General features: G+C 40.4%; 1 protein-coding gene across 2 annotated transcripts in view; it reads left to right on the top strand.

Moving 5' to 3' along the window:
• Positions 1-2247: 2247 nt before the first annotated feature.
• Positions 2248-11130, top strand: part of NCBP1 (nuclear cap binding protein subunit 1) — a 29072-nt gene continuing 20189 nt past the window's right edge. Inside the window, exons 1-7 of one of the 2 annotated variants that reach the window (XM_035902307.1) lie at positions 2248-2398; positions 4253-4360; positions 4884-5005; positions 5496-5565; positions 7139-7354; positions 8391-8488; positions 9850-9913. In XM_035902307.1, the coding sequence (XP_035758200.1) occupies positions 2339-2398; positions 4253-4360; positions 4884-5005; positions 5496-5565; positions 7139-7354; positions 8391-8488; positions 9850-9913 (738 nt within the window). In that variant the 5' untranslated portion in view covers positions 2248-2338. Of the gene's footprint in view, positions 2399-4252; positions 4361-4883; positions 5006-5495; positions 5566-7138; positions 7355-8390; positions 8489-9849; positions 9914-11130 lie in introns of those variants that run through there. The other variant, XM_035902308.1, reaches the window with a different exon arrangement.

The following is an 11130-nucleotide window of genomic DNA, read 5'->3' as shown; positions in this document are numbered from 1 at the left end:
GAGCGGGCCGGCCCCACAAGAGGCGGAGGACGCCCGAGCCGTCGGAGATCGAGGAGAGGCTCGAGTCCCTCATCTGCAGGGTGGGAGAGAAGGTAGGCGGGCCGGGGCCCGGCGGCAGCTCCAGGAAGTTGGGGGTTTCTTCCCCTCTTTCTGTGTGTTGCGTGTTGGCGGTTCATCTGTAGTGACCACCCAAAAAGAAAAGAGTGCTTTTGTTCTGTTCGATTGTTGGGGTTTTTTTAATGAGATGGTCGGAAAGTTGTTAGCTTTTGCAAAACCGTGTGCTAAAACGGGCAAGCGTGCCAACAGTAGCCTTGCATCTTCCGAGCAATGACAAACAGCCGGTGAACAGCGATGGCTTTGTGTCTGCGGATGTCGCTGCTGGCTCCTGCCTGCCAAGGATGCGGAGGAGTTAACTTGGTCTGCCTGTAGCACAAGTTTCAGGTCCTGACAGGATCTGAGACTAATAGAAAGGGGTGGGGGGTGGGGGTGGTGTAAAGGATAAGGACCAAAAGGATGGTGCACTGACGTTATGTAAGGTAAAAACAAGTCGTGAAGATGTTTCGCTTCATGCTGTGTGTCGTTAGTGTACTCCTCAATCGCCTCACCAAGGTGTCCCTGAGGCAGCGTTAGATCTTGCATCCCAGGGGAGCACTGCAGTTCCTTGTGGGGGATCAGCTGCAGCTCTTCTGAGCAGTAGTTGCTCCTTCTTTCAGGCAAGTGCAAGCAGTTCTTTGCTGCTAAGGGAACTGAATCGTTGCTCTGAAAAAGGAGGTGACATAAAAGGATGCTCTTGCCCAACTTCCTAGTCTTCCACTTGGGAGTCAGGGGCTTGTTCGTATTGCCTGGTTGATGATGAAACTTCTTTTAATTATTTTTTTTCTTAATTTTAGAGTAATTCATCTTTGGAGAGCAACTTGGAGGGACTAGCTGGTGTTTTGGAAGCTGATCTACCAAATTACAAAAGCAAGATACTAAGAATACTATGTACTGTGTATGTATGCAGGAGGTCTGGGAATCTGGGAGGTGCTTTCTTCTCTGTGCATAAGTTTAAGTCTTTAAGGTAGTTTTAATGCCAAGAATGGCTTTAGTTACTGAGTGCTGTTATAGCATAGAGTTTAGCTTACTGCAGACAAAAGAAGAGGAGGAATAAGCTCATTATGTACTAGGTATAATTCAAAGAAAATACTTCTTGACATTACTTTGACTTGAAACGTGTACAGGGGTTTAAAGCAGATAGAAAAACCACAGAGCTGCTCTTCTGTAGCGATGAGAATGCAGTGATGCTGGGCAATATCCTGTTTCCCAACAAAATGCTTAAGAGCACCAAAGCTATTGGCTGCTAACATTTATTTAGTCTTGCTAGCTGTCCTGTTTTCTTGTTGCCTGTTCCTTGTCTCTGGCAGTGAGATGCTCATGTCTTTGTGAGCCCATCCTCTAGAGAAGGGGAACTGGGAGCGCAAAGAGCTGAAAGCAAGCTCTCCGGTGGCTGACAGCTCTCCTTCCTCTCCCTAGTAAAGTGCAGGAGCAAAGGTGCCCTGCGTCAGGGTGACTGAGCAGCGTCTGAGGGAGGGGTTGTGCAGGGTCTGCAGTAGTAGGTAAGAGAAATATGAAGGAGGGGTGTGGTGAAGAGAGTGTTCCAGCCCTGGCTTATGCTATGGTTTTGCAGATACTTTAAAACTGTTTTGTAGCAATGTTTGTTAATATAAGGCAAATAGTACATTTCCTGTAGCAGTAAGACACTGCTGAAAGTATAGGGTTAGCTGATGTGCATACAAAAATGATTGAGGAAAATTAGTTTGTTATGGCAGGACCTGGACTTCCCTATGCTGTGCTTAAAATCAGTTACTTTGACTTGAGAAACTTGGAATCAAAATTAATAGTGTAAAACATGTATGCCTCTTCTGTAATCTTGCTGATGCTGCATTGTAAAATTATTTCTAGACTGCGAACTTAAAACAGCTTCTTACATCCTTGCATAAATTCTGTCACATATTATTTGGCCGATCCTCTGGAATGCTCAGCAATTAGATAGAAATAAAAAGCAAATACCTTAAATGCACTTGAAAGATTGTCTGTAAAATATTAACTATGGGATAGAACCATAAGATCATGCTTGCACTTTTTTCTTATTCCTCGTGAGACAAGTTTAACTTAAAATAAGCAGATTGTAAGATGCTATGCAGTTGCCAGTTGGCACGTGATGAATAAACAACTAACTCCATGTTTCTTTTTCTGTGTCAGTGCACGTCTTTTACCAGAAAAGCTTACTGTTTACACGACACTAGTTGGCTTGCTGAATGCCAGGAACTACAATTTTGGTGGGGAATTTGTAGAAGCCATGATTCGTCAGCTTAAAGAATGTCTGAAAGTCAATATGTATAACGAAGCTGTGCATTTAGTAAGTGGCTTTTTGTTTTTGTTTTACGTTTTTCCTCATCCTTTGCCTCTCCTTCTTTCAGTTTTGTTCCAGAAGAGCTGGGCCTTTCCGTGTGTGTTACAGTCTCTTCTGGCATCAACATGCAGTGCACACCAAGAGGAAGTGTGTGTTATGTGAGAAGTATTTCCTTTCTCAGGGGAGAGAACTCATATTACAGTTATAAAATTGACTTCCAACTGTATATTTTCCTAGTGAGAAATTAATTTGCAGTAAACAGAGGTACTCCCCCACTAGCTGTTCTGTAGTCAAATGTGAAAGACAGATGAAAGTCATGCACTTTTGTTGTGTTCAGAGATGTATGATGTTCTTCTGGCTCCCATGGAAAAAAAAAAGAAAATAAAATTAACAGCCTGGTTCTTGAAAGCTATAATCAATGGCTGTTGTCAGGCCTGTGTTTTCATTCTGTTAATGAGGGATGAAGATCAAGCAGGCAGTTTTAAGTGTTGTCTGTCTTTGAAACCATTTGCTCAGCTCTAGTGGCTTACAGATTTTGTCTGCAAATAGGTATTAGGACTTCAGCGATGTCTTGTTTAGAAGGCCAGTGCCAAGCCCCCCAGCTTCTTTTGCAGCCCACTGGTGAAAATGAAGATTCTAGTATTTCAGTGTATTTTGTCAAGAGAGTGCTGTTTAACTGTGGGACACTTTTGCTAGCAAAATCCTCATTAGAACTCTGAATGTGCTGTCCCTTTGCTTCAGCTTCACCTTCTCTGGTCACACTCATATACAAATTACTTGTGAGAGGGAGTGGCAGTGGAAATCTTTCTTCAGCTTTGTCAAAGACTGTTCAGAGCAATGAATATCTGTAAAGTAAGAGTTTGCTACTTCTCTCTGCTGAAGTTGCTCTTTGAGTGCTGAACAGCCTGCTTTCCCGAGACTACTTCCCAGTGATCTCCCTTCAGATCGAAATACCTGTGTTGGTTTTTTGGACTACTTTTTGTGAATGTGCACTTAAGAAAAAATAAGCCTTTAAGAAAAATTATACAAGGTTTTAGTTGCTGGAATTTCAACCTATGTTGTCTGTTAAGTTTGTGGTGATACTGGGAGAGCTTGGGTCCTACTAGAGCCTTGTTTAAGTCTGAAGGTGGGATACAAATCAGAAGAGAGGGGAGAGAAAAAAAAAAAGGAGGGCACCGCGCTGCCCCAGATGTTTTCTACTTAAATTCCCATTTCTTAGAGACTTTTTTTTCCCCAGGCAAATAAGGCCATTTGATTCCCAGAACGCCATCAGTCTGTCACGTTTCTGAAGCCTGAAAATGCCAGCAGTTTTTACATAGGCTCTCTGTAATTATCTGTATTTGTGAATAAATAATTATAGAAATTAATTGTGTATAATGGCATACAGGTTCAACATTGCTGTTTCCTGAGGCACATCTGGACTCAAGCAATGGATCAGTCCATCTTCAGCTTTTTAGAAGGTTTTTTTTTTTCCTTCCGCTTCTGTAATTTTAGTGATCTGATACCATTTAGAGCAGATAGAAGCACAAGGTTTCTTTTCTGTAGCATCAGGTTGCACATCTTTGAATGCATACTGGTGTTTCCCACCTTTCTGTAATTAGAAATACTATCCTTGCAATGTTACTGCAGTGAAACAGACTACAGACATCATAAGGAACAATATATTAGGCAGTGCATATGGTACTTGTTTTCCAGGGTTGAAAGGTGGGTCTGTACAGCGTGCAGTATTTCTGCCTTTGTAGTACTGAATGAATATTGTGCTTTGATGGTTTGTTTTAGTTGTTAAGTAATGTTTATTTGTTCTCATGAAGTCAGTTTAAAAAGTACTAATGTAAAACAAATTTTTTTGTCTTTTTTTAGGTTCGTTTTCTGTCCGATCTTGTGAATTGTCATGTAATAGCTGCACCTTCAATGGTAGCTATGTTTGAGAACTTCGTGAGTGTGACACAGGAGGAAGATGTACCCCAAGTAAGCAAAAGATCTGTAGGCTTCCCTAGTGCTGTTTTCACAATATTCTGTTCCATTGCTTCTCCACTTATGCTTAGAACAGGGGAGTTTTAGAGACGGCAAACTAAATGGACTGTCATGTGCAGTTTCCTTAGCATAAGTGAAAGGAGCCTGTGGCAATTAGAAAATGTGTGCATACAGTAAGAAAGTATGGTCCTTTATAGTGAGGTAGCTGAAGTGAATTAATTTTACTTTACTTTGGCAAGTGCGTAGTGCCTGGCTTGTTCTGCTGTATTGATAATCTGCAGAAGGACTGTGAAAGTGATAGCATTTTTTAAGTCTGCTTGTCACAGTTTGAGTTCAAATTTATACTTTTCGAGCAAGAATTTTTCATGGCTTTTTGCAGTCTTTAGCTGCTGATCTTTACATTCTTCCAAAATAATAGTATTGTTAATATTTTAATTTAAATTAAAATGGTGTGTGTGTATGAAATCTTTTGGAGCTTACTTGTATACTTAGATTTCAGTGTATTTCTTTCCTATAGGTACGATGTGACTGGTATATGTTTGCATTTCTGTCATCTTTGCCTTGGGTTGGGAAGGAGTTATATGAGAAAAAGGATGCTGAAATGGATCGTCTCTTGTCTCAGACGGAAGGCTATTTGAAGTAAGTTGTAACTCATTAAAAATACTCTTTTTGGTATCTATTGAAGTATGGCTTAATAGCTTCGAATGTTGCTCACTGAAGTATTCTAAAGTCTTAGGTCTGAACCATTCTGTGAAGAAAAAACACTCTGAAAATAGAATAGGTGGAGAGATTTTTGAATTTGAAAAGTTTTATTGTCTTGTCTAGTTCTAGGGTATGTTGAAGGTCTTGTTCTGCTCATGCTGGAGGAGCAGCGGTTCTAAGTGTGCTGTGAATACTGATAGCTTGTTGCTTTAGTGCTCTGCAGTGTGACTGCTTTCTGTCTAGGTGCTTCAAGTTAGCACTGTTGTCAAGATATGGTAATAGAGATGTTTTAAGTAATCACAAACCTGGCTTTTATATACTGCAGACATCAGCTGAAGAGATCAAATAGTAGTACACTTGCAATAAGAAAAATTTCCTGCCTTAAATTGGTCTTTTAAAGGTCAGGTTTTCTTTCTTGTGTAAACAGACGCCGCCAGAAAATTCATGTACCCATGCTACAAGTTTGGACTGCTGATAAACCCCATCCACAAGAAGAGGTGAGTAGAATTTACATTACATTCTTTCAGAAAGTTTGAAAAACAATTTTTTACTCAGGTATTCTTTTATTATGAAATTAAAAAGCACCTCTAAAAGTATTAGTGCTTGGAATTGTCTCCTGTTTGTCATTAATTCTAAGAAGTTCTATGTGAGGAATTCTCTTCTAAGTCTTGGGCCTAAATATAAGGTTGCATCAGGTGAGTAGGAGACTCTTTTGTTGTTTGCAGACAGGCCCATGAAGAATTGTTATGAAGTCAAGAGGAATGGTTGTAAATTGTAATACTCGTTTTGGAATTGCAGAGCTTTGTGTTAAAAGGACCTTTGTGAGAAGCAGAATGTAATTCCTTACTTATTCTTTAATGTTTTCCCTCCACAAGAAAGAAACCTTTGTAGCAGCTTTGCTTTCTCAGTTCTAGGGAGTGCTAAACAAATATGTAGAAACTGCATGCAGGCATTACCATGCCATCTTTCACAGTTAAGCTGAAAATATGGGAGGGTAGAAGTTGCATCTGGCTAGTTTGGGTTGCAGTTTGTCTTTTCGATATTCTTGGCTTTTTTTCTTTCCCGTAAGATGGAGGACAAACTTAGTTGGAAAGCGAGATCTAAATTGATCTGTGAAGTTTTGGGCCATGGCTCTTACATTTTGTTCACTGTTCGGATTAAATCACAGTCTTAACAATTGTCTTGTTAACCATAATTTGGAGAGATAAGCTTGTCTGATGATGATTGATTTGTCAGTGCGAGTGTTTTGCCTGCCCAATATCTGAATTTCCTTATTTAGTTAGTAGAGGAGAGATTAGTAGAATGTGTTTGAGACCATGTGTTACCCAGAGTACCGTAACCACGACCGTTCATTTCAGGTGCTAGTTGTTACTAGTTTTGTTCCCATTTTGTGGCATGATAGTTTCAGTAAATGCAAAGCACTTCCACGTAAAGACATTTCTTGCACCAGTTATGACTTGAAACTTGTTCAGTAAGGCCACAGGCCTCCAGAGTTCTCGGACTGCTTTTAGCAAGAGAGTAATTAAAGAAAGGAAGCTTACTGCCAATTGCACAGGTGTCTGTGCCGTGTCTGGGAGAATGCTGGGACTCACAGTTGTGTTGTAAACCATGGCAAAGGTATTTAATATTTGATAGTATTGTATTTGTCTTGAATATGCAGTAGCTGGTAGTTTTGATTGCTCTGGGAAAAGCATGGCAGTCCTACAGAATAGAATGTCTTTCCAATTTTAATGTTATTACGTCTGTTTTAATACCACCAATGAACAGTGACTGAAGTAATGTTCACTGCTGTAGTTTCACTGGCAGATTCAAAGGATGGCTGTCACAGTCTGACTCCAGGGCTGCCTGTTTCTGTTTAAAAACCTGCCAGCAGTTAAATTTTACTGACACAATGTTGTGTGGAATTAGGAGGAGCTCTGGCATTTGGAGTTCTTAAATTATTTCTTGGTCTGTTTGTTTTTTTTCTGAATGGAGTACAGAATTTAAGCAATACCTTTCTAATAGTTCAGGGAGCTGCCAGCTTGCTTAGGAGATTCAGTGCATCTGATGTTTCTCACCTTTTTCCTTCAGTATTTAGACTGCCTTTGGTCTCAGATTCAGAAGTTGAAAAAAGACCGTTGGCAAGAACGACACATTCTGAGGCCCTACTTGGCTTTTGACAGCATTCTTTGTGAAGCACTGCAACACAATCTGCCTCCATTCACTCCTCCGCCTCACACCGAAGATTCAGTGTACCCGATGCCAAGGGTTATTTTTAGGATGTTTGACTACACAGATGACCCTGAGGTATGTGACTGATGTAGGGGTCGGAGAGCGGATTCCACTGTTAGGTTCCTGGGGCAATACTGATCAAAATGTCATGTCCCCTCTCCCCGGACAGTGCGTGGTTTGAAGACCAGCAGCAGTTCTGCTTTGGTACTTCTGCAGAAATGAACTAGGTGACCAAGTTACCACACAAAGTAAATCTGTGAGGAGCAGAATTTAAGGAGTGAGATGTTGTGATGTTTTCATTTAGAATGACAATGTTGATTGAATTCTCTGATGTCTCTAGTAAAACTGCATTCACAGAGTTAAGACTTCCCTTCCATAAAGTTGGTGACTTGAGTCTTTTTCCAGGCTAGGTATTTATTGTAATGTTTAAAGACTGTTGTTTACTCATCTGTTAAAATTTGTTGATCCATATCATGGAACAAAGGAGTGCTTAACTGGGGTGGGTGAAAGATTGATCTGTCTCAACAGTCTGCCTCCAGCATTGGTCAACAGCAGATATATAGACAAAAGTGTATAGGAGTAGGAAAAGAATATATACTGTTTTCCCTAAGTGCTTTTATACCTCCCTTTACTTTGTCTGCTGCCTTTTACCTTCATTTATTGGCCCCTGGTTTTTGCAGTGAAGAAGACCATGACTCTGTATTCTTTCCACTCTATCCTGGCCATTCCTGGCTTTATTTCTTAATCATATTTCTGTTCAACTGTGATTTTTTTTTTTTCCCAGGCTGCATGGTGGTAGCCTGCCTGATGACTCCATAGAGCAAAGGAAGAAGCTGATACTCCATGAACTTAAAATCATATTCTCTGATTTTGTTCCCATTTCTTTTTGTAATGAGTCCTAGTATTCATTTTGTTTTAAACCTCAATCTGAGGTTTATGTGGAACTGTGTCACACCAGCTTCTCAGTCCTGAAGGAATACAGGGCAGCTGAGACTTCACTGTGTTTATGTGGGAGTTGGACTGGTTTTCCCACCTGTACATGTATGTGGGATAGCTTGCCACCTGTAGCATTAGCCATGATCTTTAACGAGACTTACTTCTTTCTTACCAGGGCCCTGTCATGCCTGGCAGCCATTCTGTTGAACGATTTGTAATAGAAGAGAACCTTCACTGCATCATCAAATCCCACTGGAAAGAGAGAAAAACTTGGTAGGAGGAGCTTAGCACTATGGGGCCTTGGTACTTTTTGTATGCTACCATGGCTTCGGTGCCACTGGGGGATATGCAGAGCCTTGCACTGGTTAGACAAGAGCTCAATATTAAACATTTCCTAGAGCGTTAGATGAAACTTGATTTACTACATTTAACTATATTAAAACTGTTGCTTGGAATGCTGTGGGTCTGTAACATCCAGATAATGGAGAGTCTGTATGATCCAGGGGGACAGTGGCCCCTTGGGAAGGGAATTCCTTGATAATGCAGGATGTGCTGCAAAAGATATGCAGACGCACCTTATTCTTCATGGGAGCACTGCGGAGAGTGTGGTTGTGTTATGCTTCCTTTTGAAGCAGCTGGTTTGTTGGGGCACAGCGAGCCTTGAGCTGGTTCATCTGCAGCTGACTGTGCACCAGTGTTTATGAACACACTTCTGCTTCCTACTCCTCCTTGTTGCATTCTTCTCTTTAGGATTACATGGCAGAGGTAATTGAGCTGCCCCTGGGGAGTCACTGCAGGGCCGGCAGGTTTCATTAGTTTGAATTCAGCCGTGCCAGGAAGCAGTCAGGGCACTTTCTTTTCATTTCGGCATGAGCAATATCTAATGTGGGTAATTGATAACCGAGATGGTTTCCCACCGGTGTCGTGCTTCCAAATGAAAACCACTGAACTTTGCACGGTATGCAAAAAATGGACAGAACCAATGTTTTTGGTGGTGGCATGTGATAAAGTTTTTTGTCTGCAGCTGTTTGATTCGGCAGAAATTGGAAATACAGGGTTGTTGCAGTTACTGGGATAGTGTTTGTTAATTCTCAGAGGAAAGTAAAAGGCTGGAGGGAGGTACAGGATTTGCCAGAGGGGTAGAAATAAAATCAAGGAAGTAGCAGTTGTTTGCTTTGTAATAATGATAGGTGATGATGAGCTGATTAAAAGATGAAGCATTTGAAGTCTGAGAGTTTCTTATATAACTCATTAACTTAATTGTGCTTTCAAGTCATTCTGAACATCTGTTGTTAGGGTTTTTATTTCCCTTTTAATATATGCATGCCAGAATTACAAATCACTGTGACTATTTATGCAGAACTGTTTTGCGTAGCAGCATAGTGTTCAAGTGACGTAACTGCACAGAGATAAAATACGTCATTACAAATCACAGTTTAGGCAATGCTGGTGTGTTCTTGTGCTCTTTCTGTTTTAACTGTTCTGTGGGTTGATGGACAGACTTTGGAATGACAGTTGATTTGTTTGTGCTGCATTTGTGCAAACTCTTGGCCAGAATGAAGCATTTTCTGTAAATTTGTTACCTGATCTTTGATACTTGATCGTCTGAACTAAATATGTCTATGGTTTTGCAGTGCTGCACAGCTGTTGAGCTATCCAGGAAATAACAAGATCCCCTTGAACTACCACATAGTAGAGGTATGGATTTTATAGGTAACCTTTTTTGTAGCTCCGTTATTTCACAATTAACATGTCCCAGTTAGTTCCATGATCGGTCCATTAAATCACTGTTTAATTTGGGGTCAACCAGAACCTTGCTGAATTCAACCAATAGCTTTTAAATGAGCAGGTTATGTATAGTTGAGTGTTAGTTTTATGCTTTTTGTTGTCGTTTTAACTTGGTGCATGGGAGCTTTGGTCAAGTAACAGAATTTCTTAGTGCACTGGTAATCCAGGTTGTGGCACTTCTCAAAGTTTTCAAGTTTTACAAATGACACTTTTAATATATCATGCAGTTGAAGAGGTGGCTACATCTGAGTCACTTAGTTTAAAAAATAGAAGAATTAAAATGCAAGAAGAAATGGACATGTTCAAATACAAGAAACTCCATTTAAACATAAGAAAAATCTTTTCTTACTGCAAAGGTCATTAAACACTGCAACAGTTTGCCCGGAGAAGTTGTGGGGTCTCTGTCCTTGGAGAAGCTCAAAACCTAACAGGACACGACACAGCCCTGAGCAACCTGCTCTAGGTGACCCTGCCTTGTGCAGGGGCCTTTTGACTAGATGATCTCTCACTAGACTCAGCTGTTCTACATGACTTTATATTTGGATCTTCTAAATGATTTTTTTTCTACTGGCCCTGAAAAGGACTTGCAGTGAAATAGCAGTGTGTTTCCTCTGAGGCATCCTCCATATTAGAGAATTTTAAATAACCGTAACGTGTATCAGAAGAGCAGCATAGATTTTCTTTTGCTGGCTCCTTTCAAGGGTCTGTTTTCAAGATGCAGAGCTGTATAGAACTTCATTAATTTCCATCGAAAGTTGAAAGGGGTTAAGAGACTTCAGTAATAATGGCAACTTGTCATATAAAGGCTTTATGAAGAAGTAACTGTAAGTAGGCATTTCGGAGCTAATTATAAGAAGGAATAATCTTATGTAGGAGATCTATCTTAATAAAAGTGGGACTGAGACTTCTTCTTGGCACTAAAATGCCAAATATTCTGAATGCTGTAAATGGTCAGCTTATTCTTTTTGTACTCTGAATTCAGAACAGAGGAATCTTAAAATTAACAGTAGTTTTCTGCCTGAACATCCAAGTATCTTCAGTGGTCTTATCTTCAGTATCTTCAGGGGCTGTATATGGTTATATGGCTGTGTGCTTTATGCTCAGCTGTACATTAATGCCAACAAATA

Source organism: Egretta garzetta, unplaced genomic scaffold (genome assembly GCF_000687185.1).
Source record: "Egretta garzetta isolate BGI_Z169 unplaced genomic scaffold, ASM68718v1 scaffold709, whole genome shotgun sequence".
In the NCBI taxonomy this organism is placed as follows: Eukaryota; Metazoa; Chordata; class Aves; order Pelecaniformes; family Ardeidae; genus Egretta; species Egretta garzetta.
This window is presented reverse-complemented; position numbering and strand designations above follow the sequence as displayed.